Genomic DNA, 26,068 nt, shown 5'->3' with positions numbered 1-26,068 from the left:
ATAATGGCTATGAACAGTTATTATTCAAAATTTTGTTAATTTTTGCCTGCAGTGCTCCTGTTTTCTACCTGATGTTATGACTTTATTACTTTTTTATAGTAATAATACTTTCTTGCAGCCTGCTGACTGGCTCCTTAGTAACAGGCCATAGATAATATGGTTGTGAAACAAAGACGAGACATTGACCTGTTATTACATGTTTCAATTTTCTAAGGAGGTACATGACTCATGACAGTTTGTCACATACATGTGCAAAGTGGTCTTACCAAGTGACTTTGCTGCCCACCGTAGACTCCAGAAGTTTCACAATCCTTGCACAGTTTAGGTATACTTTGTCATCAGTCACATCGGAGAATCTCAGATCTGAATATAATAACAAAACAAACTCTTGATACAGCCTTGGACTGGTTTGAGCTAATAAACTCCTGTGTAATCCCTATAAAACTCAACAAGTCATAATGGGAAAGTCTAATGAAATAGAAAATAAGTCAGTAAAACCTTTAGGAATTTACACTGACTCCAGACTGCGCTGGGAAGAACATATCAAATTCGTATGCAAAAAAATATCTCGAGTGACATACCTCATTTTGAAACTAAGTGATTTAGTGAGCTTGGAGTACCTGAGGGTGACATATTTTGGACTATTTCAGCCATGTATGTCATATGGTCTGATTGTAGGGGACATTCCCCTCACATCAAGACTATTTTAAAAATACAAAAAAAAAAAAGTCCTACATACAATGTGTAAAACAGGACACATGGAGCACTGACGTCCTCTTTTTCCCAGGCTCAGAATACTAACAATTATACACTTATATTTCTCTGTCCTCTACATTAAAAATAATATTTCAAAATTTGCTGCTAGCTGAGAAGCTCATGAACACAACACCAAGGCTAGGGCTAATTTAGATATACCAGGGCACAGGATAGCAAAAACAGGAAATTCTCACAAAGTGAACCTACTCAAAATTTTCAACAAATTGCCAGTCTATGTGTCTAAAAAGTTTTAAAATTGAATGCTGGCTACCAGATCACCCATTTTACCATATTGAAGAACTCTGAAATGCCTGAGGAGAACATGCAACAAATTTTCACATAGTCTACTGTATCATTATGCAGTATGTTTATGCTCTGTATAATTATGCTTTTATGTTCTGTATAATTATGTCCTGTATACTCTATCCAATTATTACTGCACAGTATCTGTACTATACTACTTCATAGTATGGACACTAGCTCTTAGAAACCTTCCTGTGACGTATATTATTATTGTTGTGCTTAATATGTATAGTACAGTTAATTGATATTAGTTTATTTTATTGCTATACAGCCATATGTATTACTACAACCTGCATTATACAACAATGATGAAGCCTGTTTCATTGTAAAATGATCAATGGTGAATAAAAATTCTACATATCAGTTTTTGCATTTTTTTTCTCTATTGATTTTGATTATAACAAACCATTCTTCTGTCACATCAAACACATCATCTGCTTTTTCTTGGGCCTTGCTGGCATTGTTGTCTTCTGAGTCTACAAAGTTGTGTCATCCACAAATTTCAAGAACTATCCATGAGAGCTTACATCATTTTCAAAAACTAGGAACAGGATGGGGTCCATTACTGATCCTTGTGGCATGCAGTATTCCATCTTCTGTTCACATGGTAGCATTCCTTGACTGAAACAATCTGCCTTTTGTTTTACAGATTTGAGGGTTGCCAGAACAGTGCGTCCAACTCCATACTGACTGAGCTCAATTAGGAGCAGCTTCCACCTTACTGCTGTTGTTGTTGTTGTTGTTGTTGTTGCTGCTGTTGTTGTGGTCTTCAGCCCTGAGACTGGTTTGATGCAGCTCTCCATGCTATTCTATAGTGTGCAAGCTTCTTCATCTCCCAGTACCTACTGTAACCTACATCTTTCTGAATCTGCTTAGTGTATTCATCTCTCGGTCTCCCTCTATGATTTTCACCCTCCATGCTGCCCTTCAATACTAAATTGGTGATCCCTTGATGCCTCAGAACATATCCTACCAACTAATCCCTTCTTCTTGTCAAGTTGTGCCACAAACTCCTCTTCTTCCCAATTATATTCAGTACCTCCTCATTAGTTATGTGATCTACCCATCTAATCTTTAGCATTCTTCTGTAGCACCACATTTCAAAAGCTTCTATTCTCTTCTTGTCCAAACTATTTATCGTCCATGTTTCACTTCCATACATGGCTACACTCCATACAAATACTTTCAGAAACAACTTCCTTAGACTTAAATCTATACTTGATGTCAAAAAATTTCTCTTTTTCAGAAAGGCTTTCCTTGCCATTGCCAGTCTGCATTTTATATCCTCTCAACTTCAACCATCATCATTTATTTTGCTCCCCAAATAGCAAAATTCCTTTACTACTTTAAGTGCCTCATTTCCTAATCTAATTCTCTCAGCATCACTCCACTTAATTCGACTACATTCCAGTATCATCGTTTTGCTTTTGTTGATGTTAATCTTATATCCTCCTTTCAAGACACTGTCCATTCCGTTCAACTGCTCTTACAAGTCCTTTGCTGTCTCTGACAGAATTACAATGTAACCGGTGAACCTCAAAGTTTTTATTTCTTCTCCATGGATTTTAATTCCTACTCCAAATTTTTCTTTTGTTTCCTTTACTGCTTGCTCAATATACAGATTGAATAACATGGGGGACAGGCCACAACCCTGTCTCACTCCCTTCCCAACCACTGCTTCCCTTTCATGTCCCTTGACTCTTATAACTGCCATCTGGTTTCTGTACAAATTGTAAATACCCTTTCGCACCCTGTATTTTACCCCAGCCACCTTTAGAATTTGAAAGAGAGTATTCCAGTCAACATTGTCAAAAGCTTTCTCTAAGTCTACAAATGCTAGAAATTTAGGTTTGCCTTTCCTTAATCTATTTTTTAAGAATAAGTCGTAGGATCAGTATTGCCTCACGTGTTCTGACATTTCTACGGAATCCATACTGATCTACCCCGAGGTTGGCTTCTACCAATTTTCCCATTCCTGTGTAAAGAATTCACGTTAGTATTTTGCAGATGTGACTTATTAAGCTAATAGTTCAGTAATTTTCACATTTGTCAACACCTGCTTTCTTTGGGACTGAAATTATTATATTCTTCTTGAAGTCTGAGGGTATTTCGCCTGTCTCATACATCTTGTTCACCAGATGGTAGAGTTTTGTCAGGACTGGTTCTCCCAAGGCTGTCAGTAGTTCTAATGAAATGTTGTCTACTCCCGGGGCATTGTTTCGACTTAGGTCTTTCAGTGCTCTGTCAAACTCTTCATGCAGTATCATATCTCCCATTTCATCTTCATCGACATCCTCTTCCATTTCCATAATATTGTCCTCAAGAACCTCGCCCTTGTATAGACCCTCTATATACTCCTTCCACTTTTCTGCTTTCCCTTCTTTGCTTAGAACTGGGTTTCCATCTGAGCTCTTGATATTCATGCAAGTGGTTCTCTTTTCTCCAAAGGTCTCTTTCATTTTCCTGTAGGCAGTATCTATCTTACCCCTAGTGAGATAAGCCCCTAAATCCTTACATTTGTCCTCTAGCCATCCCTGCTTAGCCATTTTGCACTTCCTGTCGATCTCATTTTTGAGACGTTTGTATTCCTTTTTGCCTACTTCATTTACTGCATTTTTATATTTTCTCCTGTCATCAATTAAATTGAATATCTCTTCTTTTACCCAAGGATTTCTATTAGCCCTCATCTTTTTACCTACTTGATCCTCTGCTGCCTTCAGTATTTCATCCCTCAAAGCTACCCATTCTTCTTCTACTGTATTTCTTTCCCCCATTCCTGTCAATTGTTCCTTAATGCTCTCCCTGAAACTCTGTACAACCTCTGTTTCTGTCAGTTTATCCAGGTCCCATCTCCTTGAATTCCCACCTTTTTGCAGTTTCTTCGGTTTTAATCTACAGTTCATAACCAATAGATTGTGATCAGAGTCCACATCTGCCTCTGGAAATGTCTTACAATTTAAAACCTGGTTCCCAAATCTCTGTCTTACTATTATACAATCTATCTGATACCTTCTAGTATCTCCAGGGTTCTTCCATGTATACAACCTTCTTTCACTATTCTTGAACCAAGTATTAGCTATGATTAAGTTATGCTCTGTGCAGAATTCTACCAGGCAGCTTTCTCTGGCATTTCTTACTCCCAATCCATATTCACCTACTACGTTTCCTTCTCTTCCTTTCCCTACTATCGAATTCCAGTCACCCATGACTATTAAAGTTTCGTCTCCCTTCACTATCTGAATAATTTCTTTTATCTCATCATACATTTCATCAATTTCTTCATCATCTGCAGGGCTGGTTGGCATATAAACTTGTACTACTGTAGTAGGCATGGGCTTCGTGTCGATCTTGTCCACAATAATGCATTCACTATGCTATTTGTAGTAGCTTACCTGCACTCCTATTTTTTTATTCATTATTAAACCTACTCCTGCATTATCCCTATTTGATTTTGTATTTATAACCCTGTATTCACCTGACCAAAAGTCTTGTTCCTCCTGCCACCGAACTTCACTAACTCCCACTATATCTAACTTCAACTTATCCATTTCCCCTTTTAAATTTTCTAACCTACCAGCCCGATTAACACTAGGACCACCGAGTGGTCAATCTGACCACTTTTTATATTTTAACAGGTTGTTATTCGGTCAATTTCTAATCTATGCTGTTGTGAGTTAATGACTTTTTCTAAATGTTTATGAAGATCACATAATTAGTCCAATATTTATTTTATCTCCATTAGTTTTATTTGAATGACCACTTATACTTAAAACTGCCGAGTGGTCACTTTGAGCACATTACATGTATATTTGAAAACAGATTATTTAAAGATTGTTGTGCGTCACTGCCCGGATTTATTCTTAGCACTCGTCAACAATGTACTAAATATGTTGGTCACTGAAGTTTATTCGCATTGTTTGAATTTAAAAGCTCAACAATGCAATATGTCATTTATTGTTTGCTTTTGGGTTTTGCATAAACATGACTGATTATTTATGTACTGGTCTCAGGGCAGTAGACATGGCTCACATGTCACAGCGATACAAACCACGGCCACGGCCACTTTCAGATAAAGAAATTGTCACACTTTTGTATGAATCAGATGCTGAAAATGATCCTGATGTTGAGGACCTTGTGGAAGATTCTACAGATAAAGATTACCAACCTGTTGCTAATGTGGAGAGTGACAGCTCCGAGACTGAAGAAGAAGGTAACTTACATTCACTTATATTATTATTATTATTATTATTATTATTATTATTATTATTATTTTCTTTCCTTTCTCAGACGTTATGTCTGGTTAAAAATGGAAAGTGACGCGGACCTTGATCAAGCGTGACTTCCTTTTAACTGTGCGGTATATGTTACATTGCATTTAGCAACTTACGGGTAATTGAACATGTATCAATAATTACAGATTTCTGTAGTTGTATATATATGTTCGGATGTAGCTGTATTGCGTTGATGTACTTGTGGATATTGTGTAGTATGACTCTTTTAGTTGATAGTATAATTGGTATAGTGTCAATGCCACATGTCCTTGACTTCCCCAGCCAGTTGGATGTATTTTTCAATTTTTTCTCCTGTTTTCTTCTGTATATTTGTTGTATTGGGTATGGATATTTCGATTAGTTGTGTTAATTTCTTCTTTTTATTGGTGAGTATGATGTCAGGTTTGTTATGTGATGTTGTTTTATCTGTTATAATGGTTCTGTTCCTGTATAATTTGTATTCATCATTCTCCAGTACATTTTGTGGTGCATACTTGTATGTCCGAACGTGTTGTTTTATTAGTTTATGTTGTATGGGAAGTTGTTGATGTATTATTTTTGCTACATTGTCGTGTCTTCTGGGGTATTCTGTATTTGCTAGTATTGTACAACCGCTTGTGATGTGATCTACTGTTTCTATTTGTTGTTTGCAAAGTCTGCATTTATCTGTTGTGGTATTGGGATCTTTAATAATATGCTTGCTGTAATATCTGGTGTTTATTGTTTGATCCTGTATTGCAATCATGAATCCTTCTGTCTCACTGTATATATTGCCTTTTCTTAGCCATGTGTTGGATGCATCTTGATCAATGCGTGGCTGTGTTAGATGATACGGGTGCTTGCCATGTAGTGTTTTCTTTTTCCAATTTACTTTCTTTGTATCTGTTGATGTTATGTGATCTAAAGGGTTGTAGAAGTGGTTATGAAATTGCAGTGGTGTAGCCGATGTATTCATATGAGTGATTGCTTTGTGTATTTTGCTAGTTTCTGCTCGTTCTATAAAGAATTTTCTTAAATTATCTACCTGTCCATAATGTAGGTTTTTTATGTCGATAAATCCCCTTCCTCCTTCCTTTCTGCTTAATGTGAATCTTTCTGTTGCTGAATGTATGTGATGTATTCTATATTTGTGGCATTGTGATTGTGTAAGTGTATTGAGTGCTTCTAGGTCTGTGTTACTCAATTTCACTACACCAAATGAGTAGGTCAATATTGGTATAGCGTAAGTATTTATAGCTTTTGTCTTGTTTCTTGCTGTCAATTCTGTTTTCAGTATTTTTGTTAGTCTTTGTCTATATTTTTCTTTTAGTTCTTCTTCTTAGGTACTATACATGGTCATATTGTATTATTGGTCTTTCTCTTAACATATTCATGGGTACTTAGTTTCTCCAGTAAGATTAATTTCTATTAATTTTGAAACTACTGCAATACAATTAGTATGGTTGGAGATAAATATTGTGAACTATGTTCTCTAATATTAGTAACATTATGTTCCCATTGTTGTTGTAAAATACAATGATACTGTTATTAAGCGTAATTAAAGTGATACATTGTTATCAAGGTCATTCATATTTACATTAAACAGCACAGCATGTACTTACAAAGAAAGTGGTCACTTTAACCACATCGGTGGTTCTAAGTATAGTACTAGTTCCGGCAGTTCTAGTGTTAAGGGATCTGATATTCCACGCTCCAATCTGTAGAATGCCAGTTTTCTTTCTCCTGATAACGACGTCCTCTTGAGTAGTCCCTGTCCGGAGATCCGAATGGGGGACTATCTTACCTCTGGAATATTTTACCCAAAAGGACGCCATCATCATTTAACCATACAGTAAAGCTGCAAGCCCTCAGGAAAAATTATCTTACTAAGGTCACAAAATTCACAGCTAAAGATTGATTGATGGGGGGTTATGGGACTAAATGGCAAGGTCATCAGTCCCGCGATTCCGAAGTTACCCAAGGAAGAGAGGGGCCCCCTAAAAGTGGATGAATCCAGTCAGAGGAGTCAAACTATAGAATGAGGAAGTAAAAACACTCACAGTAGAAGGCATAGAATTGTAGGCCAAAACTAAAAACTGGAAAAACAGAGGAAGAAAACAGTGGTCTTTGCATGGGCGAGTAGTCATGAGTCCCAGACTGAGCAAACATGAAGAAAGTCACCAACCACAACTACCCTGCCTCTGCTCCAGGAGTAAAGCAAAACCTTATACCTGAAAATAGAAACCACTTTCATGGAGGAAACTGAGGACCAGTTAAACCAGCCATGAATTGTCTGTTAATATTAAAAACAGGGACTCTGGAAGACTATACTTAGTACGAAGGGCCAAAAGAAGGAACATTCCACCAATATATGAGACACTGTCAGTCTGGCTCTACAACCACAGTCTGGCGTTGGCTCATTCCACAAGAGAAAACAGTGGGTGAGCCTGGTATGACCAAAGTGTAGACGGCACAAGACAGTGGACTCCTTCCGAGAGGAGCGGAAGGAAGAGCACCAAATCACAGTAGTCTCCTTGATTGTGTGTTTATTACTGTGAGCAGTAGTGTACCAGATGCCATTCCACTTTTGGGCAAAGAGAGATTTGATGTAGATCAATGTATATGGCATCATCAAAGAGAAGGGGGTAAGTGCCCGCTTCTCTTGCCAAATGATCAGGCAGTTCATTCCCTGGGATGCCCACATGACTTGGGACCCACAGAAAGACAACTGAGCATGCAACACAGCCAAGGGCAGAGAGAATGTCATGAATAGCAAAGAGACCAAAAGGTGACTAGAGTAGCATCTGTCGATAGCCTGTAGGTTCCTCATTGAGTTGGTACACACTAAAACACTGTGGAAGGTGCCCTGAGTAACAAAATGAAGGGCCCTGTCAATGGCTAGCAGCTCTGCTGTGAACACACTACATGATCCCAGCAATAAATGGTGTTTTAAGCCAGTGGAGAAGTGAAAGCTTATCCCGTCTTATCTATCGTCTTAGAACCATTAGTGTAGAAGGCGGTGGCACCCTGCAACTCTGCAAGGATGGAATGTACAAGATGCCGGAAGATCATAGAGGAGACAGAGACCTTAGGACCCTGGAATAGGTCATTCCTAATCCAGTCTAGGTACCATAGAGGGGGGGGGGGGGTGAGGGAATACACTGGGCACATTCCAGTGAGTGGAGATGGGGATCCCGACAGAGGGAAATGAGATGCATTCCAACTGACAATCCCTGCCGTGGGTAGTTATCAGGAGGGAGACATCCCTCATTTGCAAAGACAACAGGGCACATGGGATGGTCAGGGAATCAGTGATGGCAATTGCATAAGAAACCAGGAGCTGGCTCTATCATATTTGTAGAGGGGGATACCCCACTTTTGCAAGGAGACTGTCAATGGGACTAGTGCGAAAGGGACCAATAGCTAGATGCACCCCACAATGGTGAACAGGGCCAAGTATTTTCAGAGTGGAAGGAACCACTGAGTCATAAACCTGACTACCATAATTTAGTCTGGACAAGACCAGAGCAAGGTAAAGATGGAGAAGAGTAGTGTGGTCTGCACCCCAAGATGTGTGGACCAGGAGGCAGAGTGCATTAAGTTTCCGCATGCATCTAGTCTTCATGTGGCGAATATGGGGCAGCCACATCAACTTTGTATCAAAAATAATGCACAAGAAACGGGAATGTGCTACAACCTCTAGGAGCTGGTCACCTAAATAAAATCCTGGATAGGAGAAAACTGGAAGCCATGGGAAACGGCCCATGCAGAGGCCTGTCAGCGGCACTTTGGAGCAGGTGCTCAACAGATGCTACCGAGTGGGAACACCAGATATAAAAATCAGTGACATATAATGCCAAGGTAGCCAGAGGCCCAACAGAGGTTACATGCCCATTGAGGAGTATGAGGAAGAGTGGGACACTTAACACAGAACCCTGTGGGATACCATTCTCCTGAATTCGAGGGGTGCTGAGTGAAGTGACAACTTGAACCCGGAAGAGCCGGTGGGATAAAAACTCGATGATAAAAATTTGGAAGATGGTCGCAAGAGCCCAGTCAAGGAGGGTAACTAAAATGTGATGGCACCAAGCAGTGTCGTCGCCTTATGTAGGTCAAAGAAGACAAGTGACAAGGTTCCAGCAGTTAGTAAAAGCCTGTCAGATTGCTGTTTCCAATCTGAGTACATGGTCAGTTGGAGATTGTCCTTACCAGAAGTCACACTGATACGAGAGTACCCAATAAAACCAGAAGTTAATCATCCTCTCGAGCAGTTGACAAAGTTTGTTTATCAGGCTAATTGGGCAGTAGCTGTCAAGAGGTATTGGGTCCTTTCCGGGCTTAAGGATGGGGATAACTATACTGTATTGCCATTGCGAGGGAAGGCACCCATGAGCCAAATGCAGTTGAAGACCCTGAGTAGATATTCCCTCTGGGGAACGTCCAAGTGTTGGATCATCTGGTTGTGGACAGAATCTGGGCCTGGGGTCACGTCATCCAAAGAGGTAAGAGACTGCAAGAATTCTCATTCATCGAAGGGTTCATTATAGGATTCAGCTTGGTAGGGGTTTGGAGGGGGTCTGTTCAACTCAGTATTTCTGGCAGGGAATGGTAGCATGATAGGAAGAGGACACCAATGCTGTCGCAAAGTGTGTCACAAGGGGATCTGCAAGGACCAATCGGTCAGTACATAGAGCACTCTGGAGGACAAGACCCTGCACAGTTGATTGTCGGTGGCAGCCCAGAAGGCTACGGAGCTTGGCTCAATCTGCGACAAAGAGTCATACATTCCCAGGGAGGAAACATAGCACTCCCAGCATTCTTTTTTACTCTTCTTGATAAGGTAGTGAGCCTTGGCATGGAGAAGCTAAAACCGAGGAGGTTGGTCAGTGAAGGGTGTCGTTTAAATTGCTGTAGCCCCCATTGGTGGTCCTGGACAGCAACTGCTACATCCTTGGCTCATCATGGTACCAGTTGACAACGAGGGACATTTGTGGATATGGGGATAGCAGTGCCAGCAGCAAGAAGAACAGTGACAGAGATGTACTGCATGGCCGCATCAATGCAATTTTAGAGAGATGTGTCAAATCACACAGCAGACATATATAAAGGCCAATTGGCTCTGCAGAATGCCCAATGTGGGGGTTTGTCTGCCTGGTGGCAGCCAGGGGATGTTAAAATCACCAGGGAGAGGTCACTTTCACAAAGATCATCATGGGCTGACCAATGTAGGGAAGCCGCGAGAGCAGGGGAGGAGGTGATGAGATCGATACCAGTAAAGGTGCCATGAGCAGCATAGAAGTGGTGCGGAATCATCACTGAGGAGACACAAATCAAAGTCTATAACAGTTTGATCAATTAGAAGACCGCTACCCATAGAAGTGACACTCCCCCAAGGGGAGTCCCCAAGAAGGGAGACATGGGGCTGGGAGTTGCTGTATTAAGGTAGACAGTTCAGTTTAAGGAAGTGGCCTAACTGGAGGGAGGTAGACACTGCAAACGATGATTGCTGGGGTTGTTTGTACTCTAATTACTATTGCTTCCAGGTTGGTATGTAGGGGGATCCAGTCACTACTGATATTTGGACGAACCAAAGGGAAGACTCTCCAGATGCTATCCTGGAGACAGTACAGTTCTGACAGAACACTCGATTCTCATGAAATGCTGGAAAGTGGTCATCATAGAAGTGCCTTTCTTGAAGAGCAAGACAGAATGCAGAATAATAGGAAACAAGTTGTTGTATTTCCCATGGGTGATGATAATATCCATTGCTATTCCACAGGATTATTGTGTGGCAAGAGTCCAGGTTGGACACAAAGAAGCTGAGAGGAGGTCATGTCACTTGGTCAGTGGTCTTAACTGACAAGGATGGGGTGACATCCATAATAAGATATTGGACTCAGGCTGTGAGGGGGCAGATGGGACCTCCAGTGTCACTGGGGGGCGGGGGCTTGACCTGGGACTTACATTTTTTTCTTATGGAAGAGAGCAGGGCTCAGACGGAGGCCAGGCTTCTGCTAGATCCAGAACTGAAAGAGAGTGAGCAAGGGGGCGCACATACAGTGTGTCTAATGGCTGAGTTGTGGTAGTAAGCTGCCGGCCTGAGAGACGCCGGGTCCCATCACCGCCAGGTGCCAAAGAAGAAGGGCACTTCTTCGGTCGAGGGGGGGGGGGGGGGGGGAGTGGTTCCCAGAGTGGACAGCATGGGAACTGCAGGGGAGGGGGGGAGGGGTGAGGGGGATGGGGCTGAGGTAAGGAGGGGAAAGGATGTAACAGAGGCAAAAGTTGAAGAAAGTGACACTGGATGGAGTCAGTCATATTTTTTGCAAGCCTCGGTATGAGATAGGTGACCCAGGGACTTGGATTTTCTTTTCTCTCTAGTAAGCTGAGCAATCTGGTAAGCAAGGAGAATGGTGGTCATGACAATTGACACACTAAGGTGGTGGAACACAGGGGCTTCCCTCATGGAGTGGATGTTCACAATCACCACAAAAGGGGTCCACCATACAGTGGGAAGACATATATATGCCCAAAATGCAAGCACCGAAAGTACCTCATGGGTGGTGGAAAGTACGGCTTCTTGTCACATCAGAAGCACATAACCTTGACCTTCTCTGGGAGCAATATCTTCCTCAAAAGTCAGAATAAAGACACCGATATTGGTGCAGTTGTCTTTAAGATCCTTCAGCACACATTGAACAAAATGAATGCCGTGTCTCTCCAGATTAGCCCAGAGTTCCTCATCAGTTTGCAGGTCCCTAGGAAAAATCACTCCCTGTACCATTTTAGAGACAGGTAAGGGGTAATAGACACTGAGACAGTGTCAAGATGATCACAACCATGAAGTGCTGCAGACTGTGGCAAAAGAAGCTTTGGTCAACAAGGAGCCTGACTGCATCTTACTGAGATACTCCACTTCACCAAACTTGTCCTTGATATTCTCCACAAAAACAATGGCTTTCTGGCAGTGAATGTGTCCCTGTAGGCTGCCAGGTCACACAAAGCAGCATTCAATGATCCTTTACCATTCAAAGAGACAATTATTTGAGGATGGCCTGATTTTTGCAGCTTGATACGTTTCATGCATCAAGTATCCACCCTGATACCACCCACTTCAATCAGGGGCTCTCCCCATGGGTGCCACCCAGGCACAGCAAGGGCCACCTGGCATGACGACCATTGCTGGGAGATCTCATGCTCTAGGCAGACAAGCAATCGCTTCTTGCCATACATGGGGAAGGAAAAGCTCAGGTATCAGTAATGTGATCCCTGTGCTGTCAGGGGTACATAACAGCCCCACCACTGGCTACAAATGTTGGTGAAATAGCGTGGAGGAGTGGGGCTACAGCGGGGAAGGATGAGGGGAAGGATTTTGTGGGGGGGGGGGGGTGAATACGTGCCACAGACGCTAGGGAGAGAATTCTTCCCCAAATGGCTCACTCTAAAAACAGGAAATTTATAAGTGAAGGTCAAACCCCAAGAAGAGACCTAAACACAATAAAGAATGAAAGAGAACAGACAGGAGGAACAAAACTGGAAGCAATTGCTAGGTCGACATAAATAAGAACACTGAGAGAGGGGAAGGAAGGGACAGCAGGGAAAGAGCGAGGATAGAGAGGGAGGGGCACAGCAAAGGAAGTACAGCCAGGGAAGGAAGAATGGACTGCAATAGCTCGGCACCACATGTGTGCCACCCACGAACTCATGAAAGAACTATGAGCTCGCTGGGGACCTGCTAAAGATTCTTTTTCTTCAAAACTGTACTTTATCCTAGCAACCAGATCTAGTGCTGCTGCTGTTGTAGATTTACCTTTCTGGAAATCATGCTGTGTGTCTGAGTAGAGTTCATTAATTTCAAAGTAATTTGAGATTTGGTCTTTCACTACAGTCTCAATGACTTTAACAAAGACTGGAATTATTAATATTGGTCTGAAGCTTGCTACTATGCCTGGGTTACACTTTAGATTTTACAGTCTTTATTACCTCTCTCTTTTTTCCCTTCAGTTAATTTATTACAGCAGCTTCAGGATCTATATTCACACCAGGGATTGCACTTATAGTTTTTCTCACAGTGTCAATAAAATAATTGTTGAAGTCATCTGGGCTACACAGGCTTAATGGAGAGATGCGTTGATTGGGTTCCAGGTTGCATTAAATGGGATTGTGAACACCTTCAATGAATCTATCAATGCTTTTCTTTTTGGCTCCTTCTATATCCTTTCTATAGAATCTTTTTCCCTGTAAATGTCTGCTGCAAAACTTTTCCTTCGCACTGGGATCAGTTACTGTTTTGTAATGATCAGTATAATGCATTTTAATTTTTTCACTTCGCTCGTATATCATCCTTTTTCTTTCAGCATATTTTGTCTGGGTTGTAACATGTTTGTAGGACATTTTCCCATCTTGTGTGGATGCATATAGTAAAATTTGGTTTTGATGGTCTCGAAGAACTTTTCAAATGCATCAACCACTGCTGTTTCCTGTAATCAAGGTTACCACTCTACTGCAGACGGTGCTGTCTGAAAAGTACTTAATGTGCCCTTATTGTTGACCCATTTTGTGAACACACAATTAAAATGCCTGTCCCCCATGTTATTCAATCTGTATATTGAGCAAGCAGTAAAGGAAACAAAAGAAAAATTTGGAGTAGGTATTAAAATCCATGGAGAAGAAATAAAAAGTTTGAGGTTCGCCGATGACATTGTAATTCTGTCAGAGACAGCAAAGGACCTGGAAGAGCAGCTGCACGGAATGGACAGTGTCTTGAAAGGAGGATATAAGATGAACATCAACAAAAGCAAAACAAGGATAATGGAATGTAGCCGAATTAAGTCGGGTGATACTGAGGGAATTAGATTAGGAAATGAGACACTTAAAGTAGTAAAGGAGTTCTGATATTTGGAGAGCAAAATAACTGATGATGGTCGAAGTAGAGAGGATATAAAATGTAGACAGAAAAATGGTGAGGAAAGCGTTTCTGAAGAAGAGAAATTTGTTAACATTGAGTATAGATTTAAGTGTCAGGAAGTCGTTTCCGAAAGTATTTGTATGGAGTGTAGCCATGTATGGAAGTGAAACATGGACAAGAAGAGAATAGAAGCTTTCGAAATGTGGTGCTACAGAAGAATGTTGAAGATTAAGTGGGTAGATCACATAACTAATGAGAAGGTACTGAATAGGATTGGGGAGAAGAGAAGTTTGTGGCACAACTTGACTAGAAGAAGGGATCAGTTGGTAGGACATGTCCTGAGGCATCAAGGGATCACAAATTTAGCATTGGAGTGCAGTGTGGAGGGTAAAAATCGTAGAGGGAGACCAAGAGATGAATACACTAAGCAGATTCAGAAGGATGTAGGTTGCAGTAAGTAACTCCTAAGCATCCAATTCTAAATATCAGTGATGTTTTCAATGCCAACACTGGACAGAAGAACGGCACATGTTGCCTTTCAGCTGAGTCTCAGTTATGCGTACACATCATGAAAGACAGATCCAAAAGTGAAGGAGTCAAGAACAACAAAGGTGCCAGATTGCATTTGTCATCCTCGTATAGGTCCAGCAATGGCACAGTGTTATGGAGTGCCATTTGGTACACAAAACAAGCACCTCTGGTTTGCATAATTGGTCATTTGGACAGTAGCTGTTACATTTCTGACATGTCAAGGTGCAAGGCTGTGCCATATCTTTGAAGAGTACATGACGTTATTGTCAACAACATAATGTAAGACTGCATGCTGCCAGTGTAGTCCAGCCATACCTTGATACAGAGTGGGTTTGATGTTGCCCTGGTCAGCACATTCACCAGATCTCTCACTCATTGAAAGCTTCCGGTCACAACATCACCACTAGTCAGTCACAATGATTTATGAATTATGGCATAGAGTAAAAGTAGTATGGTATGTCATCCAAGCTCAGTTTGCTCTGTGCCTAGCTGGGTTAGATCTACTGATATCGTTAGATGTGGCAGCTCTTTGTACTAAATTTCACATCCTATGTACTCCAAAATTACCTTCTTTCTACTGTAATTTAATTGGATAGATAAAAAATAGAGATTTCCATCCGATGCAGTCTGCAACAATCAGTCTTTCCTTCTCATCCTGTCCGGTAAGTCTCCCCTGACCCGCAGTTCTGAGTGACTCTCCCAAAATCTACTCGTTTTTCTAGACCTCTCCAGTCCTTTTCCTTCACCTTTTCCTTCCCCTTCAACCCTTCTGTCTAAAGGATGAGCCACTGGCTCGAAAAGTTTTTTATAATCTTCTTTTATGTGTGTGTTCTGCCACCACTTGGTGAGTAGATTCTTTATCTATCCAGTTAAATTATTTTGTCAAAAATTGACTGTATTCTTTCTACTGTATTATATATGCACAAGATAAAAATTTTGTCATTTGCTATCCTTTCTGGTGTCAACATTAATAGCCACCGTTGTAGGAGAGATAGTTTAGAGAACTAATTTATTTTGCATATGTCAATGGTAACTAATGTGGCTGCTGAGGTAGGCAATGGTATTTTTAAATATTGGTGAAGCCAATAACTGCAGAATGGGTGAGCAGCAATATGTGTGTAGTTGTTTATAGTATCTGGAAATTGACCCAACCGGGAGACATTGGATGTCCAGCTGAGGGCATACATAATTAGTCAAGTCTTGAGAGCAAACCAAAACTGAAATTATAGACACAGCAATATCTGGAACCAAGGAACACTGGGTACAAGAAACAATATGAGAAAGTATTCGAAACACAACTGAAGTCTGGGGCTCTGTGCTGCTAGCTTTATAGTATGGCTGTGGGCACCGATAGGTCAGCACATGGGGTGTGACCTGCACCTAGTGCTGAGATGGTGAAAGCAGCATTTGCAAATATTAAGAGTGCTGCCTAGCAGTTGTCATCTAGATCCATGCATTCTGGTAGGCTTTTGAACTCATCAGGTGGAGATACCATATCCCCCCAACATGGGACTTAGGGCCTGGAGTTCCCATGATCATGTTTCAGAAGGTGAAGTGGTGGCACAGTTAGTGTCCTGACAGAGGAGCCTGCTGGCTGGGAGAAGGAACATGGGCTGTCCAAAATGCACAGGGGAACATCAGTGTGGGAGACAACTGTTGAGGGGATGGATGCTGTGGTGAGTTTGCATCCTCCAAACCCACATCCACGGGGACTGCTGACGGTGCTCTGGAGCACAAACGGTACCCATGTGGTTTAGGGGTTATGAGGGTGGGCATTCCAACTCCTGAGTGGCCCACTGAGGTGGTGAAAACAGTAAGTGGGGACGAAGTTGACTGGTGAGCCAATGCTCCAAACCCCAAGGAGTATCAACTGAAATAGGCACTGTATATGGGTGGCCACCATAGTAGCCACCATCCACGAAGGTTTTGGTCCACAGGAACACGCCCAGACTGCTGAGCCTGGGGGGGGGGGGGGGGGTGTCATCCAGTGTGTCACATCCAGGGTTCTGAAGGATGTGGTGCCATGAAGTGGAAGAGAGTACGTGCCTGTTTCCCATGGAGGAGCTCCACCAGGCTGCAATCATGCAGAGGTGTGGTCCTGTAGTTGCTCAGAAACATTGAGACCGCCACTGTGACGGTAGATGTGCCCACTGCTCTCAATATTTGCTGTTTAAACATACACACCATCTGCTCCGCTTAGCTATTGGAGGCTGGGTGAAAAGGTGGGGTAAAAAGTTGTTTAATGCCATTAGCATTGCAGAACTGTTCAAAGCTGATCGTGGTGAATTGGGACCTGTTGTTGGGCACAAGGGTGCAGGGAAACCCTTCGATGGTGAGAATCTGGGTAAGTGTACTGAGTGTGATGGTTTTACTGGTGAACACCATATTAACCATATACGGTTAGCTGGAATAAGCATCCATGACAATGAGCCACACAGAGCCCAGAAAGGGACATCAAAGCCCAGACAAATGCAGTCCCAGGGGCAGTGGAGAGTGAGCCAGGGGCAAAAGACTGAGGAGCAGCAGCCTGATGTTGGGCATATGGAGAACAGCTGCACACCATGGCCTCCACACCATTGCTCAGACGTGGCTGGTAGGCATGCCACCTGACAAGGGCTTTCAAACATGACACATCCTAATCCCACACTGGAGGAGTTCCAAGATATAAGGGTGTAAGGTAGTGAGGATGACAACAGGGTGGTTATCCATCTCCACATCCAGCAGGAGCACATTGGAGATAACAGACAAAAAATGAGAAAGGCAAGCACAAGCCTGGAGTTCTGATCAGCTGATTTGGAAAAATAAGTGGGCCACCCATGTAGCACACAGTGCGTGACACGCCAGAAGATAGGATCATGGCACATGTCTGCGGCAATGTGAGTAGCAGTGACAGGAAACCCTAAGAACATGCATTGTCATTCTATATCAATATGGAAACAGCAGATCTCCTGTTGGTCAAATGCTGGTCCAGAGCGTAGGCAAGAGAGCACATCTGTGTTTGCATGTTGCATGGTAGGCTTGTACTTAATGGTCTAATTGTAAGAACTAAGGAAAAAGAGTCCAATGCTGGAACCTTTGAGCTGTAAGCTCTGGAAACTGAGAGTTTGTCTCAAATAGCACTACCAACAGTTTGAGATCAGTAATGATGGTAAACTTAGTCCTCAATCTGCGAGAAGTTTCTTTGAGCAGCTGTCAGTGTCTTCAACACACAGGTGATGGATTGTTCAGTACCATCATCATTACACTGTGCCAGTACTGCACCAATACCACAGAGGCCAGTGTTAGCAGCCAAAACAAGGGGACGTGAAGGCAGAAAGGGCATAAGGCAGAGCACTGAGTGTAATATGTGCTTCATCTGGGTGAAAGCACACTCACAGGCAGCCCACTACCAGAAGAGAACTCCCTTCTTCAGCAACTGGTTGAGTGGGTGCATAAACTGAACTGCACACGGGAGGAATTTAGAATAATAATTCACTATAGCCAAAAAAAGCCTGCTGCTCCAGTAGGTTTTGGGGACATGGGAGAGAGTAAACATCTGAAACGTTGCAGTCAGTGGGTTGAATATCATTTTTGTTTATCAAGTGTCCAAAGTATTCCACCTCCTCTTGAAAAAACAGGCACTTTTGTAGGTGGCACTTGAGCAGATGCAACATAGCAAAGAGCATTTATATGTTACGTAGGTTGTCTCGGTGTATAGCATCCGTAACTGTTAAGTCGTATAAACAATTGGTATCAGCAGGAATGGACAAGGTTAACTGTTCCAGGTATCCCTGGGTGATTGCTGGGTCCCACAGGACAGACATTTGTATTTCTACAAGCTAAAGTGGATCCTGACGACCATAATGCATTGTGTTTCCTTATCTAGTGGAATCCGTAAATAAGTATTGGCAAGCTCTACCTTAGAAAAATATTTACTGCTGAAAAGCTATGTGAGGAGTTCCTCCAGACATGGTATGGGGAAGGTTTCCACATGTACCTGGGCACTAACTGTTGACCCAAAATCTGCACAGAGCCAAAGGGAGCCATATGGTTTCTTGATCACCACCAGGGGTCTGGCCCAAGCACTAGTTCTGGCAAGTACAATTATCCTGGCTCCATGAAGGTGACTGAGTTCGAGCTTAATTGCCATCCATAGGGACAGCAGAAGCAGGTGTGCCGAACAGAAATGGGTCACTGCATACGAGCAGAGAGAAATATGCGTTTTGAAATTAGTGGCCCACCTCAAGTCCGGTTTGAACAGAGACGTGAGAATGGCACAAAGGTCATCAAGTTACTGGAAGGAAACTGTGGCCAAGACAACCTGAACTTCGTCCGTGATAGAGAACCCAAATAGAGAGAAAGCATCCAGGCTATAAGGGTTACAGCCAAGTGGCTATTGGCAACAAATTCCTTATCAACCATGTAACCTCCTTGCACACTGCTGTCATTGTAAACTGATCTCTGAGGGGAAAGGGCCAGTCATCATATGTAACCAACATGCGGGAGGGTGGGGCCAACACTGGGTAATCCAGACGAGCATGTATTGGGAGGTTCACCAGGCAAACTGTCGCCCTTGTGTCTACATGGAAACGAATGCTCTGATGTGCAATTGTGAGATTAATAAATAGTTTGATGGTGAGAGGGTTGCCCAGGGTGACAATGGCCTGAAATTTATGCACTGACCCTTGACACAAGTTTTTACTGGGGCTTGACTGTCCCAATGGTTGATGGCAGGCAGTAAGGAGATGACGATCCTTTCCACGAAGGATGCAGTGTTCCCAGCAATCTGGATAGTCTGCATACTTGTGTGATGTGAAAGAGTCAGGACAAGATGGAAGACCCCACTGCTTACACTGGCACCATGTGACTGGCTGCTCAGAGGCTACTGGCATGTCCAAAGTGACTGCCATCAGAAAAAGAACTTAGGTGAATTTCAATCCCTTGGTGGCGGCTGAACCACTGTCATCTGGGTATGAACCATAAGGCTTTCATTTGCATGATCTTGAAAGAATGCACAATTTTCAAAATATCGTCCAAGGAAGTAATGACCAGCTTGAGAGCTGCAATATGTACTTCCAGGTTGGGCGTCAATTGGACCATCATGTCACAAATCAAGAATCTGTATATGAGGTTTCCAAGAATGGTTTGTGCAGGTGAAATCATAATGTTGACTCAGTCCCTGAAAATCCATCACCTGCAAATGGTATGACTGATCCAGTTGCTTGTGGCATTGATGGAACTAAAGGCATGATCAACCACATGGAAACATTGCAAATAATAATTTGACAGCAACAAACACATCTCGTCAAAGGTGAGTGCAACCTGTTTGCAGCTTGCAAGTTATAAAAGTACCAAATTTGATGTACACTGAAAGATGTTTCATTGGGGTAAAGCACTTTATTCTCCATTCTTAATTCTAAATATCATAGTCATGATGTTAAAGGACGGTTCAGAAATTGTTATGTTTGCTGATTATATGAGCCAGGTTTCAAACTTAGTGTTACCAAAGTCAATCCTGATGACAGATGAATAGACCTACTTCTGGTTGACAGCATATAAATAAGTCTTAAGCTCGCAAAGACTATTTCAGAGAAGTAAAAATGACTTAGTTTTAATAACTTTGTGACTAATGTTTCTGCATGTCAACTGTTAGGAGCCATTGCCAGCCAATCACAGCTCTTTCTTGAGTGACACTTGCCTGTTTTGTAGAGCCTGATCAAGCATGGCTGACTGCACATTGACAACATTTCCCCCTGGTACTGCCATATGTTAAATGAAATGTTATTTTATTCAAACTATAGGACCAGAAGCAGGTATTAATGGTCATACAGTAAATGACAAACTGTGTGTAAAATCTCTTGCAATTCAGATCAAAAAGAAGTTAAACCAGAATTAACACATAGATAAATTAATCAAGAAGCTCAGTGCAGCACGTTTAGCTTGAAGAAGTGCCTGTCGATGAAAAGGCAATCATGTTGGATTATTTTACATATTTACACTTCCTGTTGTCTTACAGAATTATTTTCTGTGGCAATGCAACTGACACAAATGAAGTATTTATTCAGGATAATACATCAATAAGAATATTGTGTAAAGGAAAGAAGTGTTCACCTTTGACAAGCCTCATCAAGGTTCTTACAATTTTACATTGACTCCCCACACATTTATTTCTGAATGTTTTTTATTGCTGACAATAAAAATCCGTTTCAATTGAAATGTAATCTACAATATCATAACAGGAGACAAAAATAATTTTTGTCTTAACTTTGCCTCCTTGCTATGGACTGGGTGGACTTACATACTTTGGTACAACAGCATTCAACTTGTGATGCTGTATCATTCAGAGATCACAGTGCCACATCAAAGCCAGCAACACATATCTATACCACAGATGTTAGGGAGGTTTCACTGCAATCCATAACAACACATGGAAGGTGCTCCTGAAGACCCTATCTCTCTCTCAGCATAGCAGCACCCTCACACTGAGGTCAACATAGTGTCGAACATGCAAGAATTCAACCCCAGTTTGACACCTCAGCAACAGCAGACATCATCATTGCATAGGACAGTGACTTTTATATTTTCAGATGATCTTACACTGTTGTAAATGTTGACCATTGTACCTCACGGGAACAGTTTGTTACTTAGTGCATCAAGTGATGCTTTCATAACCAATGACAGTTTTAAATTATCAAGCAATTTTGTTGCAAAGAACTGTGGCAAAGTTAAGTATATCTTTTATTCATATATGTGAAAAAAAGGAACTAATATTTCAGTGTTTTAGTTTGATGAGCCTTCTCCCAGAGCAATCCAAGAACCCACAGTCACAACACAACTAGCTCTCTTCCAACATAAAGTAAGAAACTGGGTGTTCCTGCCAGTCCAAAGGAAAATAAAGAACACACCACATTAGGCACTCCGTCTGCATATTATCTGAGTATCTAGACTCAAAGACTGAAAATACCTATTAGCTACATAGCCAATTCATTGTAAGTCTGCATGACGAGTAGTTGCATGCTCCAGTCAGATATTGGTAGTGAAGGTGTAACTAACCATTTTATTTGAAAAATACCAATGTAATACAGTAAATACCAAGTTAAAATACACAACACACCATTAGCTAAAATACTGAAAAGAACTGCTGATTCCTCAGTTATATTAATTAGCTACCATTTATCTTCTGTACCTTTTATATTCCTACTAGTAACTCTCCCCCCCCCCCCCCCCCCTCTCTCTCTCTCTCTCTCTCTCTCTCTCTCTCTCTCTGTGTGTGTGTGTGTGTGTGTGTGTGTGTGTGTGTGTGTGTGTGTGTGTGTGTGTGTCGCTCCCAAGTTATTTACATTGTTCCCAAGTTATTTACATTGTTCCAGAAATTTCCATACTGAACAAATACTAAGTTACCGGCAGAAGATAAACGGTAGCTATTTAATATCTGAGGGATCAGCAGTTCGTTTCAGGGTAGCAGCAAGAGTATGTTTAGCATTAAGCAGTACAGCAACAGTCAGTTGTAAATACAGTGTACAGTTATGTTCCTGAGTTGCTTCTGTTTTGTTAATGCATACCTCAACTTATTCCACATGCCTTAATGTACTTCCTGATGAAAAAAAATTATTTTTGCTTGGTTTCCTTTAATCACTCAAAAAAATGTTGGTCTATCCTTCACAATAGCAGCAGTGCTCCATCTATAGCTGGCTGAAGTGGCCGCGCGGTTCTGGCACTGCAGTCTGGAACCGCGAGACCGCTACGGTCGCAGGTTCGAATCCTGCCTCGGGCATGGATGTGTGTGATGTCTTTAGGTTAGTTAGGTTTAACTAGTTCTAAGTTCTAGGGGACTAATGACCTCAGCAGTTGAGTCCCATAGTGCTCAGAGCCATTTGAACTCCATCTATAGGTTTATGTAGTCAATGGGAGCTTTAATTTCTGGTAGTGGGGAGGACAGGATATTTCAGTCACACTGACTAGCTTATTTTCTTCCATGTGAACTTCCTTATATCCCCTCAAATCATTACACTGCTTCTGAACAAATCATTTTTGTGATAAATTATGATTGCAAATATAATTATTAATTATTTTACACATTAAATGTGAGATATGGAGGAAATTTAATTTTCTGACTTACAATCTTTTATGTTTATCCCACGTTGCTCTTCAGCTCTTCTAAAATATGGCAGCACATCATTGTAATGCCATCCATCATTACCTCTGTCTCCCCAATAATCATAATCCTTCTTATGCCCACGAATATACATGGCATAATTGAGTGCACCAGATCCTCCTACAACTTTTCCCATTGGCCAATTGCTTGACTATTATAAAAAAAGATTTTTTCAGTTTAGCATTATAATTTTTAGTAATTATATGTGTAATCCAATTAAGAAAACCAAAAACAAAATGGTCATGACATAATTGGGGGCTGTTGAACCTATATTGCAAACTGATAAGAAAACTGTCAAGAATTGCAATTAAAAATCTATAAAACAATTTAGTCCATGATTTGAACTGAAAATATAATCAGAATAGGGATAACCAATGGATAATTCTACATCATTTAAAGCCATTCAGGGGGTACATAGGAGAAAATAACATCATATTTTCACAATCATTATGACAATTAAACATATCTAATGTGAACAGGCAGGTATCACATCTGGAATACATGTTGTCTGTCAGAAACTAAAAAAGGAGAGCCAATAATAATATGTAGATACAAATACACTGAAGCACCAAAGAAACTGGTATAGGCACACACATTCAAATACAGAGACATGTAAACAGGCAGAATAAGGTGCTATGGTTGGCAATGCCTATATAAGGCAGCAAGTGTCTGGCACATTTGTGAGACTGGTTACTGCTGCTGCAATGGCAGGCTATCAAGATTTAAGTGAGTTTGAACATGGTGTTATAGTTGGCACACAAGCGATGAGACACAGCATTTCCGAGATAGTGATGAAGTGGTGATTCTCCCATATGACCATTTCATGAGTGTACCATGAATATCAGGAATCCAGTAAAACATCAAATCTCTGACACTGCTGCGGCTGGAAAAAGATCCTGCAAGAATGTAACCAACAACAACTGATGAGCATTCTTGAACATGGCATAAGTGCAACTCTTCTGCAAATTGCTGCAGATTTCAATGCTGGGCCATCACCAAGTGTCAGAGCAAAAATCATTCAACGAAACATCACCAATATGGGCTTTCAGAGCTGAAGGCCCACTTGTGTACCCTTGATGACTGCACAACATCCCTGATACGTCTAGATATGACTCTGACAGGTGACACGTATGTAAGCATCCTGTCTGATCACCTGCATCCATTCATGTCCATCATGCATTCCAACGGACTTGGGCAATCCCAGCAAGACAATGCGACACTCCACATGTCCCGAATTGGTACGAGTGGCTCCAGGAACACTCTTCTGAGTTTAAATACTTCTGCTGGCCACCAATCTCCCCAGACATGAACATTATTGAGCATATCTGGGATGCCTTGCAACGTGCTGTTCAGAAGAGACCAACACCCCTTTGTACTCTTACAGATTTATGGACAGCCCTGCAGGATTTGAGGTATCAATTCCCTCCAGCACTGCTTCAGACATTAGTTGAGTCCATGCCATGTCATGTTGAGGCACTTCTCCGTGCTTGTGGGGACCCAACACAGTATTAGGCAGGTATACCATTTTCTTTGGCTTTCAGTGTACAAATCAAGAGGAGCAGCTACAAAGGAATAAATGTAAATGATGAAAGTTAATTAAAATGCACGATAAAAAACGAACTTGAAAAACAAATTAAAAGGAACAATTGATTAATAATTATCCAGTAGCTTGCAAATGAAACAAGAATGACAAAGATCAAGACAGAGAAATAAGAAAGATAAAGTAAACTGACTGGTCCCATACCAGTGGAAAACTGCTACAAGCAAATGAGAGGAGGCAAGAGAATAAAATATTTCATCCATTTGTCATTACTATACACATTATGTTTGGTAAATTCCATCATGAAGGAGTTATACATTAACTGACATAAATGACCATTGCTGGCTATTTTCTAAAGTGAGCTAACAACAAATTATGAGTAGTCCTAATCTACATCTACTGATAATTGTTGTAAATGTTTCAGATTACATTACCTACATATATTAGGAGAAAAACAGCCACTCTGAAAAGGCCATTACTCCTCCATCTATACTACTGAAAAGGCCATTACTCCTCCATCTATACTATTCAGCTGTGATTCTATCTAATACTTTAAACAGAGCATTTATGTAACTTCACACACACCACTATCTGCTGTCCATACACTGGCAAAGTCAAGATCTATCTAATAAAGATATTACAGTTACGTAAAATTTACGTTAGAGATTCTAAATATTTTGATACATTGTGAGAAGAGAGGGCAAGTGTGCCATGCATTCCATCACCAAGAGGGCGAACCTTCAGAAATGTGGAATGAATCAAGATATGCATTAACAACATAAAAGCAACTCTTACCACTGTAAGCTGTATACACTACTAACATTAAACTATCACCACAACACTTAAGATCATTTGTGCTTATGCTAGATAACTTAACTTAGTGAATTGGCATGAAACATACTACTTTTAAAAAGTTGCTATTTCCTCAGTGTTGTTGTTGTTGTGGTGGTGGTCTTCAGTCCAGAGACTGGTTTGATGTAGCTCTCCATGCTAATCTATCCTGCGCAAGCTTCTTCATCTCCCAGTACCTACTGCAACCTACATCTTTCTGAATCTGCTTAGTGTATTCATCTCTTGGTCTCCCTCTTTGATTTTTATCCTCCACCCTGCCGTCGAAACTAAATTGGTGATCCCTTGATGCCTCAGAATATCACCTACCAATCGATCTCTTCTTCTAGTCAAGTTGTGCCACAAACTTCTCTTCTCCCCAATTCTATTCAATACCTCCTCGTTATTTATGTGATCTACCCATCTAATCTTCAACATTCTTCTGTAGCACCACATTTCAAAAGCTTCTATTCTCTTCTTGTCCATGTTTCACTTCCATACATGGCTACACTCCATACTAATACTTTCAGAAACAACTTCCTGACACTTAAATCTATACTCGATGTTAACAAATTTCTCTTCTTCAGAAACGCTTTCCTCACCATTTTCCTGTCTACATTTTATATCCTCTCTACTTTGACCATCATCAGTTTTTTGCTCTCCAAATAGCAAAACTCATTTACTACTTTAAGTGTCTCATTTCCTAATCTAATTCCCTCAGAATCACCCGATTTAATTCGACTACATTCCATTATCCTTGTTTTGCTTTTGTTGATGTTCATCTTATATCCTCCTTTCAAGACACTGTCCATTCTGTTCAG

The 26,068-nt window shown here is 41.3% G+C and overlaps 1 protein-coding gene across 3 annotated transcripts in view; it reads right to left on the bottom strand.

Annotated features, from left to right (window-relative positions):
• The window catches only part of LOC126455643 (glucose dehydrogenase [FAD, quinone]-like), a 191,172-nt gene that overhangs the window by 98,812 nt on the left and 66,292 nt on the right, over positions 1 to 26,068 (bottom strand). For 2 of the 3 annotated variants that reach the window (XM_050091408.1, XM_050091409.1), the window contains exon 3: positions 22,844 to 23,030. The exons of the other annotated variant lie outside the window; for it this stretch is intronic. In XM_050091408.1, the coding sequence (XP_049947365.1) occupies positions 22,844 to 23,030 (187 nt within the window). The remainder of the gene's footprint in view (positions 1 to 22,843; positions 23,031 to 26,068) is intronic. 3 annotated transcript variants of the gene reach the window in all.

The sequence above is a fragment of the Schistocerca serialis genome, chromosome 2, assembly GCF_023864345.2.
Source record: "Schistocerca serialis cubense isolate TAMUIC-IGC-003099 chromosome 2, iqSchSeri2.2, whole genome shotgun sequence".
NCBI classification, from domain to species: domain Eukaryota; kingdom Metazoa; phylum Arthropoda; class Insecta; order Orthoptera; family Acrididae; genus Schistocerca; species Schistocerca serialis.
Note: the sequence above shows the minus strand (reverse complement) of the source record. Positions and strands in the feature narration are given on the sequence as shown.